General features: G+C 37.4%; 1 protein-coding gene across 5 annotated transcripts in view; it reads right to left on the reverse strand.

Moving 5' to 3' along the window:
• Nucleotides 1-16,826, reverse strand: part of C9H11orf65 (chromosome 9 C11orf65 homolog) — an 86,500-nt gene that overhangs the window by 41,044 nt on the left and 28,630 nt on the right. For 3 of the 5 annotated variants that reach the window (XM_013979358.2, XM_021062752.1, XM_021062751.1), the window contains exon 3: nucleotides 272-364. In XM_013979358.2, the coding sequence (XP_013834812.1) occupies nucleotides 272-364 (93 nt within the window). Of the gene's footprint in view, nucleotides 1-271; nucleotides 365-14,040; nucleotides 14,130-16,826 lie in introns of all 5 variants that reach the window. The other 2 variants (XM_003129833.4, XM_013979357.2) reach the window with 2 other exon arrangements.

The following is a 16,826-nucleotide window of genomic DNA, read 5'->3' on the forward strand; positions in this document are numbered from 1 at the left end:
AAAAAAATAAAAATAAGTAAAAAATAAATAAAATAAAAAAAATAAAAAGTAGTGGTTTGAAATATGAAAATGTTGACCTGGGTGATGGTTACACAGGGGCAAAGTTTGCCCGTGATGATTCATAAATTATAAATTTATGTTTTATTAACTTTCTACATGTGTGTAATACTTTAAAAGTTTTTTAAAAAGCAATACAAACACACTGAGTTTATAAAGTAGCCACACATTTTTAAGGGTGGGAAGAAATTGTATCAATAAATAGTGTCCTTACCTCTTTCGGATTAATGTACCTCACTATCTGGCGTGGCTCCCCTTGTCGTCTTATATTAATCAGACTTTTAAAGTGCTGGAATACAGTGATGTTCTAAAGGTTCAAACACATAAGATTTTATGGTTAAAACTAGGTTTTCTACCTCTACTTAGTTTTTTGCCTAATTAGGGCAAAATGAGTAAAAAACCATAAAATAGATTTTACATATGTAAACTAGGCTTTAGAAATATTATCCACTCAGGGTTTTCCTTGACAAGCCAGGTAATATTGGCATTATTCACACAAAGAATTTTACCCTTAAATTTGTAACTGTATCACTTCCAACTAAATAAAATATCAAAAACTTTGGTTGGGTGACTTTTATACACTCCAGAGTAATCTAGGAGAAAGACAAAATACAGCCTAGTGGTTAAGAACATTAAGTATGGCATAATATTGTTTGGGTTTAATTGTTAGTACTCACTAGCTGTGTAATCCTGAACAAATTCCTTAACTTCTATTCTCAGACTTTCATCTAAAATGATAGAACTGGAGTTCCCGTCGTGGCGCAGTGGTTAACGAATCCGACTAGGAACCATGAGGTTGCGGGTTCAGTCCCTGCCCTTGCTCAGTGGGTTAAGGATCCGGCGTTGCCATGAGCTGTGGTGTAGGTCGCAGACGTGGCTCGGATCCCGCGTTGCTGTGGCTCTGGCGTAGGCCAGTGGCTACAGCTCTGACTGGACCCCTAGCCTGGGAACCTCCATATGCCGTGGGAGCGGCCTAAGAAGTGGCAAAAAGACAAAAAGACCAAAATAAATAAATAAATAATAAAATAAAATAAAATGATAGAACTGGGAGTTCCCATCGTGGCTCAGAGGTTAACAAATCTGACTAGGAAGCATGAGGTTGTGGGTTCAATCCCTGGCCTCGCTTGGTGGGTTAAGGATCTGGTGTTGTCGTGACCTGTGGTATAGGCTGCAGATGCGGCTCGGATCTGCATTGCTATGGCTCTGGCTTAGGCCGGCGGCAACAGCTCCCATTAGACCCCTAGCCTGGGAACCTCCATATGCCACGGGTGCGGTCCTAAAAGGACAAAAGACAAAAAAAAAAAAAAAAAAAAAAAGAAAGAAAGAAATTCCACTGATTTACATACCTTGTCCACTTAAAAAAATTTTTTGTGGAGTATGGTTGATTTACAATGTTGTGTTAGTAAATCCTATCTATTTCTCATGTTAGTGCAAATTTAGTCAAATAACTGCCAAGAAACTCTATCTTGGAAAGCTATTTCTTTGGTAACCCTCTCCTCACATCTTATTCCCCCCAAAATGCTTAATAACTCTCAGTTTAAAACTACTCAGTTTGCTTATGCTAAATCAAATCAAATAAATTCAACCTAAAGTACTCCATAATACCAATGTGACAATTTGAAGTGCCACTGCAACTGCCTGTGGAAAATGGTGCAGCCCACATCAACAAACACAACATTATTTCTGAAAGGAAGAAATAATTTTAAGTAAAACCCCAGAATGAGTATCAAGAAAAATTTATGACAGTTAAAAATCTGAATAGTATCTTCTAATGTGTAGATTATTGTATCAAACTCAACTTTAGTGAATTAAAGCAACAACCACTTCTTGTGGGTTGACAGTGAACTTCTGTTCTTGCTCAGACTCAAGTATTTGGCTGTAGTCAGCTGCCAGATCAGCTGGAGCTGGATTTAATATGGCTTCACACACATATTTGGGTGTTTTGTTTTGTTTCATTTCTTGTTTTAGCTTCATGCAGTGGCTTGAGGTGGTATCTCAGTTCCTAGATCAGGGATGAATCTGGGCCACAGTGGTGAAAGTAACGGATCCTAATCAGGAGACCATCAGGGAACTCCTCATATATGAGTCTTCAGCTTGGATGTTGGAACATTTGAAATGACTGGTGCCTCTCTCTCCACACAGACTTTCAGTTTGAGTTTCTTCACAGCATGTAGGTTTCAAAGTACAGAGGCGGGGGTAGAAAGTTGAAATTGTAAGGTTTCTCAAGGCTTATCTTAAGAAGTCTTGGAAGTCACACAGGATCACTTAGTTTGAAATCTACTGGTCAAACTCAGAAGGCCTCAGAATGTCAAGTGCAAAGTGAGATACCTAGGAAGTTTCGTATATAGTATACAGCCTCACTCAGGGGTGGCCCTGAAGAGAAATATGTCCAGAGCACAGAATTTTAATCAGGATACCTAGTTGTATATTGTGCCTGAAAGAAAAGATGACCAGAGATATATATCTATAGATGGGCAGTAATGAATGGTTTGGCTGGAAGGTCAGGGATTTGAAAAGAACATGATTAGAAAATTGGTGACGAAAAGGTCAGACCTCTCCAAGTGTGCAGCAAATGTGAAGATATTTGTGTTCCATGTCAATTCTCACTAAAGAGTAATTCAACAGAGAATATTAATTAATAATCAAGTGGGCAAGATGATTCATTCTTTGGAGTTAGTCTCTTTCCAAGCCACTGCTCCCTTATCCAATAGGCTCATGAACTAAGTGGCCACAGCAGCACGAACAGAGGTCATTCATGGGCTCAGCAATATGGATTTTTACTCACCCTATCTGGCTACTGCTACTTTTCCAAAGTAGAGACCAACACTGAGCTCCTGACATGGCATCATTCCTTGAGGGAATTAGCTGGCTTCCTTGTGGCACACTTATTAGTTGGAACACTTCCATTATAGAAGGAGCAACACTTGACTCATTGGAATGATGCTTTACCCTCCCTGGTACACAATATTTCTATATAAGCCACCATCTGTGTACCCTTACTTGTCATTATATTCCACACAGCATTGCCTCTGATCAGAGACTTTGCTTGAGAGCAAAAATGCAGCATGTCAACGGGCCTATGCTCATGAAATTCACTTACCTTACTTTGTTCCCCATTGCCCTAAAGCACCTGGCCTGAGAGAATAGCGCACTGGCATTCTGGAGACTTTGGGTGTAGTGCCCAGTCTATTTCGGTTTTATTTTTTCTTTTTTGGCCTCCCTGCAGTATATAGCATTCCAGGCTAGGGATCAGATCCAAGCCACATCTGTGACCTATGCCACATCTGTGGCAATGCCAGATCCTTTAACGCAATGTGCCAGGCCAGAGATTGAACCTGTGTCCTAGTGCTCCAGAGACACTGCTGATCCCATTGCACCACAGTGGGAACTCCCATCCAGCCTACTTTGTTGATGTCTGTTCAGCAGTTAGTTGTAACTTTGGTGTTTTCATGAGAGGATGTGAGTTTGAGTCCTACTCTACCACCTTGTCTCCATTCCCTCATTGTTTTATAGTTTTCAGTGTACAGATATTTCACCTCACTGCTTAAATTTGCTTCTAAGTATTTTATGGTATTTGATGCTATTGTAAATAGAATTTCTTTCTTTCTTTCTCTCTTTCTTTTTTTAGGGCCGCACCTGCAGCATATGGAAATTCCCAGGCTAGGGGTCAAATCAGAGCTGCAGCTCCCAGTCACAGTAACACCAGATCTAATCCTCATCTGCTACCTACACCACAGCTTGTGGCAATGCTGGATCCCTAACCCACTGAGTGAGGCCAGGGATCAAATCAGCATCCTGATGGATACTAGCTGGGTTCTTAACCTGCTGAGCCACAATGGGAACTCCTGAATTATTTTATTTTTTGCAGATATTTCATTGTTGGTATACAGAAATGTAATTGATTTTTAATGTTGATTTTTTATCTTACAACTTTAATGAACGTATTAGTTCTAACAGTATTTTGATGGAAACCTTAGATTTTTCTATATATAAAATGATGTCAGCTGCAAATAAAGGAGCTTTATTTCTTCCTATCCAATCTGGATGCCTTTGATTACTTTTTCTTCCCTAACTGCTCTGGCTAGTCCTTCCACTACCATATTGAATAGAAGTGATGAGAGTGGGCACAATTATCTTGTTCCTCATCTTAAAAGAAAAACTTTCAAGCTTTCACCACTGATACAACGTTAGCTCTGGGTTTGTCATAAATGGCTTTATAATGTTAAGATATGTTCCTTCTAATTCTGAATTGGTAGGAGTTCTTATAATGAAAATATGTTGAACTTTTTTTCAAATGCTTTGTCTGTTTCTACTGAGATGATTCTGAGTTTATCTTTTTAACGTAATGTATCAGATTTAATTATTTGAGTATTTTTAAATATCCTTGCATCCCAGGAATGAATCCTACTTGATTTTGGTGTATGAACCTTTTAATACTTGGGGATTTGTTTTGCTAGTATTTTGTTGAGAATTTTTACATCCATCTTCTTCAGAGAGATTGGCCTGTAGTACTCTTTTCTTGTAGTGTCTTTATATGGCTTAAGCATCAGGGTAATGTTAGCCTTGTAAAATGAGTTTTTGAGTGTTCTCTCTTAGTCTAGAAGGATTGGTATTAATTCTCTTTCAATGTTTATATAATTGTCCATTGAAACCCTCTGGTCCTGGGCTCTTATTAGTTTTTAAAATTACTGTTACAATCTCCTTGTTATTGAAGTCTGCTTAAAATTTCTATTTGTTTATGACTCAATCTTGGTATACTGCACATTTACAGAAACTTATAAATTTCTGCCGGGGTATCCAATTCTGTCTTCTGATTGTTCACTGTAGTCTCTTAGGATCCTTTGTGTTTCTGGTAGTAGTTATAATATTTCCTCTCTCACTTAAAATTCTCTGTATTTGAGGCCTTTCTTTTTATTAGTCTAGTTAAAGGTCTATTAATTTTATATTCTCAAAAAACCAACTCGTAGTTTTCTTAATCTTTTACATTGTTTTCCTATTTTCTACATCATTTATTTCTGCTCTAATATGTACTATTTCTTTCCTTTTACTAATTTTGGACTTTCTTCTTGAGGTTGTTAATTTGATTTTTTAAATGTATACATTCATAGCTATAAACTTCCTTCTTAGAACTGCTTTTGCTACTTTCCATAAGATTTGGTATGTTGTGTTTCTATATTCATTTGTCCAAAAAGAATTTTTTTTTCACCACAGCTCATGGCAATGCCAGATCCTCAACCCAATGAGCAAGGTCAGGGATTGAACAACTATCCTCATGGATATTAGTCAGTTTCATTTCCACCAAGCCACAAAAGGAACTAAAAATATTTTTAAATAACCCTTTTGATTTCTTCTTTGATCAGTTGGGTTTGGGGGAGCATACTGTTTAATTTCCATGTATTTGTTAATTTTCTAGCTTTCCCCCTGTTATTGATTTCTGGTTTCACACCATTACAGTCAGAAAAGATACCTGATATAATTTTTATCTTCTTGAAATTGTTGACTTATTTTATGGCCTAACATATGATCTAATCTAGAAAATCTTCCATGTGCACTGGCTGCTGTTGAACTGAATGTTCTGTTTGGTCTATAGTGTTGTATAAAATTTTTTTTTTTTTTTTGTCTTTTTAGGGCTACACCAACAGCATATGGAGGTTCCCAGGCTAAGAGTCGAATTGGAGCTATAGCTGCTGGCCTACACCACAGCCATAGCAACGTGAGATCCAAGCCACGTCTATGACCTATACCACAGCTCAAGGCACCACTGGATCCTTAACCCACTGAGCAAGGCATAGATCAAACCTGTGTCCTCGTGGATGCTAATCAGATTCCCTTCTGCTGAGCCACGACAGGAACTCCAAAACTTTTCTTTTTTTTATAATGATTTTTATTTTTTCCAGTATAGCTGGTTAACAGCATTGTCAATTTTCTACTGTACAGCATGATGACCCAGTCATACATACATGTATACATTCTTTTTTCTCATATTATCATGCTCCATCATAAGTGACTAGACATAGTTCCCAGTGCTATACAGCAGGATCTCATTGCTTATCCATTCCAAAGGCAATAGTTTTCATGTATTAATCCCAAATTCCCTGTCCACCCCACTCCTCCCCCCAAGCCCTTGGCAACCACAAATCTGTTCTCCATGTCCATGATTTTCTTTTCTGTGGAAAGGTTCATTTGTGCTGTATATTAGACTCCAGATATAAATGATATCATATGCTATTTGCCTTTCTCTTTCTGACTTACTTCACTTAGTATGAGAGTCTCTAGTTCCATCTATGTTGTTGCAAATAGCATTATTTTATTCTTTTATATGGTTGAGGAATATTCCATTGTGTTATGTACCACAACTTCTTAATCCATTCATGTCAGTGGACATGTAGGTTGTTTCCATGTCCTGGCTATTGTGAATAGTGCTGCAATGAACATGTGGGTGCATGTGTCTTTTTCGAGAAAAGTTTTGTCTGGAGTTCCTGTAGTGGTGCAGTGGTTAAGGAATCCGACTAGGAACCATGAGGGTTCGGGTTCGATCCCTGGCCTTGCTCAGTGGGTTAAGGATCCGGCGTTGCTGTGAGCTGTGGTGTAGGTTGCAGACACGGCTTGGATCCCGTGTTGCTGTGGCTCTGGCGTAGGTCGGCGGCTACAGCTCCGATTGGACCCCTAGCCTGGGAACCTCCATATGCTGCAGGAAGTGGCCCTTGAAAAGGCAAAAAGACAAAAAAAAAAAAAAAGAAAGAAAAGTTTTGTCTGGATATATGCACAAGAGTGGGATTGCTGGGTCATATGGTAGTTCTATATATAGTTTTCTAAGGTACCTCCATATTGTTTTCCGTAGTGGTTGTACCAATTTACATTCCCACCAGCAGTGCAGAGGGGATCCCTTTTCTCCACACCCTCTCCAGCATTCATTCCATTAAATCAGTAAGTCTTTTACCCAGACACCTATGGTCAATTAATCTTCAACAAAGGGGGCAAGAATGTAAAATGGGAAAAAGACAGTCTTTTCAGCAAATGGTGCTAGGAAAACTGGACAGCCATATGTAAATCAATGAAATTGGAACACACCATGCACAAAAATAAACTAAAAACGGCTTAAAGACTTAAATGTAATACAAGACACCATCAAACTCCTCGAAGAGAACATAGGCAAAACATTCTCTGATATCAACCTTAAAAATGTTTTCTCAGGTCTTTTTCCCATTTTATATTCTTGCCTCCTTTGTCGAAGATTAATTGACCTTAGGTGTCTGGGTTTATTTCTGGGTTCTTTATTCTGTTCCACTGGTCTATATGTCTGTTTTGGTACCAGTACCACACTGTCTTGATCACTATGGCTTTGTAATATTGCCTGAAGTCTGGGAGAGTTATGTCTCCTGCTTGGGTTTTATTCCTCAGGATTGCTTTGGCAATTCTGGGTCTTTTGTGGCTCCATATAAATTTTTGGATTGTTTGTTCTAGTTCTGTGAAGAATGTCATGGGCAATTTGATAGGGATTGCATTGAAACTGTAGATTGCTTTGGGTAGTATGGACATTTTTACAAGAATAATTTTTCCAACCCAGGAGTGTGGACTATCTTTCCATTTCCTTGAATCCTCTTTAATTTCCTTGATTAATGCTTTATAGTTCTCAGCATATAAATCTTTAACCTCCTTGGTCAGGTGTATTCCCAGGAGTGTGGAATATCTTTCCATTTCCTTGAATCCTCTTTAATTTCCTTGATTAATGCTTTATAGTTCTCAGCATATGTCTTTCAAAACTTTTGTTTCTTTACTGATTCTCTGTTTGGATGATCTATACATTGTTGAACAAGTTATTAAAGTCCCTGACTACTACTATAATGCTGTTTGTTTTAGTTCTGTAGTATTTGCTTTTGGTACATAAATATTTATAGTGTTTATATCTTCTGGATGAACTGACCATTTATCTTTATCTAATGACTTTCTTTATCTCTTGTGAGCATTTTTAGTTTAAAGTCTATTTTGTCTCCTATAAGGATGGTCACTGTTTACTTGAAATCTCTTTGTCCATCCCATTTACTCCCAGTCTATGTGTGTCCTTGATGCTAGTTTCTTGTAGAGAGTATATCATTAGATATTTTTTTAATCAATTCATCCATTTTTCGATTTTTGATTGGGGAACTTAATGCTTAAACTAAATATTGATATGTCAATATTTTCTGCACTGTTCTCTGTCTTACGGATTATTTCTTCCTTGCTTCATTGCCATTTTCTTCATTGCTCTCTGTTTTACAGATTATTTCTCCCTTGCTTCTTCTTTCGCTGTCTTCCTTTATGGTTTGATGACTGTCTGTAAGCATATACTTTGACTCCTTTATAATTCTCTTTTATGCATGTATTACAGGTTTTTTCCTTTGTGAGTACCATAAAACTTACATAAAATATCTTATAATGTTCTATTTTAGGCTCCTAAGATAAATTTGCTTGCATATAGAAACTTTATAGTTTTACTCCCTTTCTCACATATGAGGTTATTGGTGTTATATTTTACATATTTTTAATATCATGTCTCCAAGAGCAAACTGCTTTAAATTATTTTTAATAACTACACATTTGCTTTTTAACTTTTAGACTAGAGTTGTAAGTAATTAGCATATTATCACTACAATATTAGAGAATCTGACTTTGACTATATATTTACATTTACTGGTAGGTTTTACACATTCATATGTCGCTACTTTGTTAAATAGTGTCCTTTCATTTCAGCTTGAAGACTTAAGCATTATTTGTAAGGTATGTCTAGTAGAGAGAAAATTCCTCAGCTTTCGTTTCTTTGGGTTTTATCTCTTTTTCTAAAGGACAGCTTTGCCAGGCACAGTATTTTTGATTTACAGGTTTTTCTTTTATTTATTTATTTATTTATACACCTGCACCTGCAGCATATGGAAGTTCCCAAGTTAGGGGTCGAATTGGAGCTGCAGCTGCAGGCCTATGCCACAGCCTCAGCGACACAGGATCCAAGCCACGTCTGTGACCTACACCACAGCTTGCAGCAACACCAGATCCTTAACTGCCTGAACAAGGCCAGGGATTGAACGCATACCTTCAGAGAGATAAGGTTGGATTCTGAACACGCTAAGTCACCAGAGGAACTACAGGTTGTTCTTTTAATATTTTGAATTTATCATCCCATTCTCTTTTGGTTTGCAAAGTTAGTGCTAAGATATCCACAAATGGCCATGTGGAAGCTCTCTTGTATGCTATGAGTTGGGTTTTCTCTTGCTGCTTTCAAATGTCCATTATTGTCTTTGACTTCTGACAATCTAATTATACTACGTCTTAGTGTAGCCCTTTTGGGGTTCAATCTATTTAGGATCCTTTAAACCTCATGAAATTGGATGTCCACTTCTCTTTCTACATATGGGAGGTTCTTAGAAATTATTGCTCTAAACAAACTTTCAGTCCCTTTGTCTTTCTTTTCTTCTTGTAGGATTCCTATACTGTGTATGTTATTTCTCTTGAAGGTATCCTATAAGTCCCATAGTCTTTCTTCACTGTTTTTCATTCTGTTTTTCTTTTTGCCCCCTTGAATACTTTCAAATGATATCTTCAAATTCACTGATTCTTCTGCTTGGTCAGGTCTGTTAGAATTCTTCACTTCAGTTTCTGTATTATCCAGATCTAGGATTTTTGGTTTTTTGAAGAATAGTTTTTACTTCTTTATTGCTTTTCACTTTTGTTCATTCTGTTTTCCCAATTTCACAAAGTTGTCTACAAGTTCTTGTAGTCCGACGAATTTCTTTAAAAGGATTATTCTGAATTCTTTGTAGACAGTTCATAGAACTCCATTTATTTAGAGTCAGTTATTAGAGATTTATTAGTTTCTTTTCGTGGTGCCATGTTTACTTTGGTATCTGTGCATTTGAGTAAGTAGCCTTTTTTCCAGATTCTAGAGGTTCCCTTCAGCAGAAAAAAACCATCATCAGTCAGTTTGTTTTGGGGTTACTGGATAGGTCATCTAATGGCATCAATGGGCAGGTGGGGCTTTGCTATTGGGGTGTCTATTTGGGCAAGGCCACTGCCCTTGCTCTGAGGTGGGGAGGGCACTGCTGGCTAGGTTATACGTTTCAGCGGACATGATGGCTTACTTGTTTTCAGGTGGGACCACTAGCTGGGTTCGGCAATCACCTCTGGTCAGGCAAGGTGGACTGTGTTCCTTTTCAGGGAGGTGTCACTGGTTCAACTCTACAATTGAGCAGGGCTATAGGCTGGGCTCTGCAATCACCCCTGGTTGGATGAGGCCTTAGTATATGCTCCCTTACCAGATGGTGCTGCTGGCCAGACTTCATGTTTAGGCAAGGCCACAGGCAAGGCTTTGTAGCTGGATGCAGACAGGATCAGGTAATGTCATAGGCTTTGCCCCAAAGTTGGACAAGACTGTAGGCTGAGCTTTGTGATCAGGTAGATTTGTAAGTGTGCTCCACTGTTGGGAAAGGTCACCAGCCAGGCTCTCTTGTTGGGCAAAATCTCCATCTATATCATGCAGCTGGTGGAGGGAGGGGAGTTGGCTGTCAGAAGACTGTAGTCCTTCGCTGGGTGGGGTCTCTGCCCAAGGTGGACAGTGGAACTTGGGGATTTGAGTACTTATAAGATTTGTGAAGAAAATGATAAAGATATTTACATCCTCGTCATGTATAATGAGGAGTCACGTGATGCTATGTTAGCATGAATGAACAAGAAACAAGGGCTTTTTTTTTTTTTTTTTTTTAAGGGCCACACATGCAGCATATGGAAGTTCCTGGGCTAGGCGTCAAATGGGAGCTGCAGCTGCTGGCCTACACCACAGCCACAACAACAAGGGATCCAAGATGCATCTGTGACCTATACCATGCCAAATGCCTAACCCACTGAGCAAGGCCAGGGATCAAACCCACATCCTCATGAATACTAGTCGGGTTCTTAACCTGCTGAGCCACAGTAGGAACTCCAAGAAACAAAGGTCTTTACAACAACAAGGTAAGAAAAAGAGGGACTAAAAATAATGACTTATGATAATGAGAGGGGAGATAAGCAGGGTTTTGAAGGATAAATAAGATAAATTCTTAATGATGTTCAAGAAAATCAACAGATCCCTTCTAAAATTGGTAAGTGAAAGATAAGTTGATCCCTTCTAAAGCTGAGAAGTATAAGTAATTATATAAGCATATTATTTAGAAGCTTGGAACTAGTGACTCAAAGATCTAAAACAAAACAAAAAAAAAACAGTTAAAAGTGGTTGCTCATAGAGTATGAAGATGGAAAAGAGAGACATGGGTGAAGACTTACTTTTTAGTGTTTTCTACATTCATTATAGTTATTTTAAAGAAGTACATATATTATTTTGATAAAAAATTACAGAAAAATTACACATTTACTTTAATTATAGCACCACATAATATGCTAAAATTATATATCCTTATTTAGAAGTCATCCTCTGTGCCACTTGAAGGAGAACATATCTAGAATCAAGATCAAATGTATTCTCTTTACACAGGGATTGGAACTATTTTAATTTGCCTTATATTTGAACCATGACTTTCACGATTTGCCCTTTTTCAGAGTTTCTAACTTCTTTTTAAATTCAGTTTTTCATTCATACCTTTTACTGAATGGGGTACCATTTTATCTCTATACACAACCCTCCTAAAGCCATTCAACATACTGATCCTAAGCTAAACTGATTACAATTTTTATATCCTTCAGATTCTGTTATTTTTTCTTTTCTTTTCTTTCTGTTTCTACCATTGGTTTTTCTTAAATGTCAAGTGATTCTTGGTTTTTCATTAGTAGTGAAGAATGAAGGTCTGTGTCAGTTTTTCCAGGGAGCTGGTTTAGGTATCCTGTGCTTTTCAGTATGTCTCCTGCTTTCCCGCTCTTCACACTCATGAATGGGAAGATTGCCTTGGAGCTTTGTGAAATGGGTGGAATAAGTTAAACAACAGGCTTTCTTAGAAGGGGTATGGTTAAGCCAGTAATTAAACAAGGCATCTCTCAAATACTAAAATTAACAGGGCTTTACTGAGGAGTGCCAAATCCATACTAGAACTAGCTTTCCTAGACAGTTCGTATCATTTTTTTTTAAAGAGATAAGCCTTCAGGGTTTGTTTTTTATGACCAACAGTAAATATCCATCTACCAGCAGATTTTTGACTAATGGTAAATATCCAGTTACCAGAAGCTTTGAGTCTTGAAGTGACAGTTGAAACAACTGGCACAGTTGTTTCATGTACAAACCTTCAATTAACTCCATTATTTATAGATATTTCCCCTCTAGCCTCTTTAAATTGCTAAATTCCAACTGATATCCTTTCTAGAGTTCCAATGACAAACCAGCTGTCTCACTAGAGCCCCTCTGAAGTATATCTAGGCAATTCTACATAGATATGTCCAATAGGACACTACCGTTTATTTTTGGTTTTCAGAAATATGATAACATTTCTTATTTGCTCATGAACTTCCTTCTCTCTGTAATGGGTTAATTTTCTACATATTGTCACTTTATGTTCTAGACAGACAGGAAGTAATAATGTGTGCTCAATCTACCATCCTGTTAAAAAACACACACACTTTTGTTTATATACATGGCTTTTCTACTGAAGTTCCTTAAACGCAAGGATATATTATAAAGCGCATAGCATAGTGTCAGAACCATAACAGGTATTCAAAGGTATGTAGCTAGTTGGATTTGAAGTTACAAATGACAGAAAAGCTTAAGCCTAGATGACAAGTATGCTATAGAAAACAACAACAAAGTTTTCCTTTAGGAGTTCCCGCTGTGGCACAGTGGAAACGAATCCGACTAGGAACCATGAGGTTGCGGGTTCGATCCCTGGCCCTAAAAGGACGAAAGACAAAAAAGAAAAAAAGATATGTATATTGGAGTTCCCGTCGTGGCGCAGTGGTTAACGAATCCGACTAGGAACCATGAGGTTGGGGGTTCGGTCCCTGCCCTTGCTCAGTGGGTTAAGGATCCGGCGTTGCCGTGAGCTGTGGTGTAGGTTGCAGACGCGGCTCGGATCCCGCGTTGCTGTGGCTCTGGCGTAGGCCGGTGGCTACAGCTCCGATTCAACCCCTAGCCTGGGAACCTCCATATGCCGCGGGAGCGGCCCAAGAAATAGCAACAACAACAACGACAAAGACAAAAGACAAAAAAAAAAAAAAAAAAGTTTTCCTTTAAAACTTTTTTTTTAGTGTTGGAAATCAATAATTACACCCAGCATAGGTTTTATGGCTTTGATAGAGGCAACAGAAGTAGATAATGGAAGCTATTTTTGCAAGACTTAACTGACATGAAGGCATTTTGCATGATAGAGCCACAACACTTTACAGAAAATTATCAGGCACAAAGTGTTTATTTTATCCTAGAGAAAAGAGTGAGGTCATTTTAGCTCTTGGCTCTCACCTAACCCAGTACATCAACTTGGAATATTCCTTATTGGATAAGGAGATAGTTCTACTAGAGCATGATGGGAAACTACTAGTTAATTCAGATATGTTTAGTCCTCAAGAGTAAATAAATAAATAAAAATATGTAATGAGTGAATGTATCTAACACATGCTCAAAAATCTGATTCCAGAGTCAATAAATAAAGTTTTCAGAGGTGAAAGCCAAATGAGTCAATTAGTAATACTTTCATTGACAGTAGCCATTAACAAAGTGCCTGGCCCAGATGAGGAACTCAATAAATATTTGTGAAGCTAAGATAATTAATTAATGCTAACTCTTTTTTTTGGGTATGCCCATGGCACATGGAAGTTCCCAGACCAAGCAGCAGTGACCTGAGCCATTGTAGTGATAACGCCATAACCCTGTGTGTCATAAGGGTACTCCAATGTCAATTTTTTGAAAATTGGAAAAATTTCTACATCTACGACAAAGGGTGGTATACAACTCTTTAATATACTAAAAACTACTGAATTATTGAACCATATGATATATAACATATATCAAGAAAGTTATAAAAAATGAAATAAACTTACAACGAAACTTTTCCAGGCCTTCTGAATGACTCTGGCAGCTCCATCTCTTTTTGCAGATTCTGATTCCTGTTTCCAAGCCATGTGAAATCCTAAAAGAAAATAAGCAAAGGAGTATGTATGTATGTGTGTGTGTGTGTGTGTGTGTGTGTGTGTGTGTATGTGTGTGTGTGTGTATATATATATATATATATATATATACATTTTTTTTTTTTTTTTTTTTGGTCTTTTTGCCTTTTCTAGGGCCGCACCTGCAGCATATGGAGGTTCCCAGGCTAGGGGTCTAATCAAAACTGTAACTGTTGGCCTATGCCAGAGCCAAAGCAACAGAGGATCCGATCTGAGTCTGTGACCTACACCACAGCTCACGGCAACACTGGATCCTTAACCCACTGAGCAAGGCCAGGGATTGAACCCGAAACCTCATGGTTCCTAGTTGGATTCGTTAGCCACTGAGCCACGATGGGAACTCCAAAAGGAGTATATTTTAAGTTATATTCACCATTATGAAACTGTCACTAAAAATCAATGAAAATCAATTAGAAAGAAAGGAAATAATAAAAATATTTGCTATCACAATAATAACTATAATAAAAATTAAAACAGACACCTATATTTGATTGCCTAATATGTTCCAATTTATTTTTTATTGAAGTATAATTTACAGTATATTAATTTCATTTTAAAAAATTATACTCTATCAAATGTTATTACAGAACAATGGCTAAATTTCCCTATGCTGTACAATATACCCATGCTGCTTATCTATTTTATACATAGTAGTCTCCATCTCTTAATCCCTTACCCCATCTTGTCCCTGTCTCCTTCCCACTCTCCACTGGCACAACTAGATTGTCTGTTTGCTGTGTTATATACTTCATCTTATTTTTTTAGATTCTACCTGTAAGTGATAATGTTGAGTATTTGTCTTTGATTTATTTCACTAAGCATAAAACTTATGTCCTGCTACAAATGGCAGAATTTCATTCCTTCTTACAGCTCACTAATATTCCACTGTATGTATACACCACATCTCCTTGATCCATTCATCTGCTGATGGACACTTAGGTTGCTTCTGTTTCTTGGCAACTGTAAATACCATGGCTATGAACATTGGGGTGTATCTATCTTTTCGAATTAATGTTCTCATTTCTGAAGTGAATTGAGGTTTCATTTTCTGAGGTAAACTGCTGAATTGTATAGTAATTCTATTTTTAGTTTTTTAAGGAAACTCCACATAGTTTTCCACAGTGGCTGTATCAAGTTATGTTTCCACCAACAATGTATGAGGGTTCCGGGTTCCCTTTTCTCCACAACCTCACCAACCTTTGTGACTTGTACGCCTTTTTTTTTGCTGCACTCATGGCATGTGGAAGGTCAGGCCAGGGGATCCCAAGCCACAGCAGTGACAATGCCAAATCCTTAACCTCTAGGCCACCAGGAAGCTATGCAACTTGTAGACTTTTTAATGATAGTCCTTCTGACAGATGTGAGGTGGTGTCTTAGTTTTGATTTGCATTTCTCTAATGATTACTGATGTTGAGCATTTTTTCATGTGCCTGTTAGCCATCTGTATGTCTTATTTGGAAAAATGTCTCATTCAGGTCTTCTACCTATGCAAAAAATTGGATTGTTTCTATGATATTGAACTGTACGAGCTGTTTGCATATTTTGGATATTACCCATTATTATTCATACTATTTGCAAATATTTTTCTTATTCTGTAGGCTGTCTTTTCATTTTGTAATGGTTTCCTTTACTGTGTGAAAGATTTTAAGTAGGTCTCATTTGAGTATTTATTTTTTTGGTTTTTTTGCTTTAATTTCTTTTGCTGTAAGAATATATTGCTACAATTTAGGTCTAAAAGAACTGCCCTCTCTTCTAGAAGTATTATGGTTTCAGGTTTTACATTTAGGTCTTTCAACCACTTTGAGCTTATTTTCATATATGGTGTGAGGTAATGTTCTAATCTGTTTTACATGTAGCCATCTAGTTTTCCCAGCACCACTTATTGAAGAGACTGTCTTTTCTTCATTATATATTATTGACTCCTCTGTCATAGATAATTGATTGTAGGTGTGTGGGTTTACTTCTGGGTTCTCTATTCTGTTCCACTGACCCATATGTCTGTTTCTGCGCTAATACCACACTGTTTTGATTACAGTATAGTATTATCTGGAAGCATTATGCCTCTAGCTTTTTTCTTCTTTCTCAGGACTGCTTTGGTAATTCAGGGTGTTTTGTGGTTCCATATTAATTTTAGGAATATTTATTCTAGTTCTGAAATGTCATGGGTATTTTGATAAGGATTGCATTAAATCTGTAGACTGCTTTGTGTAATATGGCTATTTTAACAATATTAATTCTTCCACTCAATAACATTGTATATTTTTTTATTTCTTTGAATCACCTTCAGTTTCCTTCACCAATGTTTTATGGTTTTCAAAGTATAGGGCTTTCTCTTCTTTGTTTAAATTTATTTCTACGTGTTTTGGGGTACAATTTTAAATGATTGGTTTTTCTTTCTTTTTTTTACTTTACCCACAGTATGTAGAAATTCCCGGGCCAGGGATAAAACCTCTGCCACAGCAGCAAACCAAGCCACTGCAGTAACAATGCCAGATCCTTAACCTGCTGCATAAGAGAACTCGCCCTTTCTCTATTTCATTATTAGTATATAAAAATGCAACAGATTCCTGTACATTTATCTTGTATCCTGCAGTCTAGATGAATTCATTTTTTATTCTAATAGTTTTTGGGTGACAACTTTAGGGTTCTCTATAGAGTAT

This window comes from Sus scrofa, chromosome 9 (assembly GCF_000003025.6).
Source record: "Sus scrofa isolate TJ Tabasco breed Duroc chromosome 9, Sscrofa11.1, whole genome shotgun sequence".
Classification (NCBI taxonomy): domain Eukaryota; kingdom Metazoa; phylum Chordata; class Mammalia; order Artiodactyla; family Suidae; genus Sus; species Sus scrofa.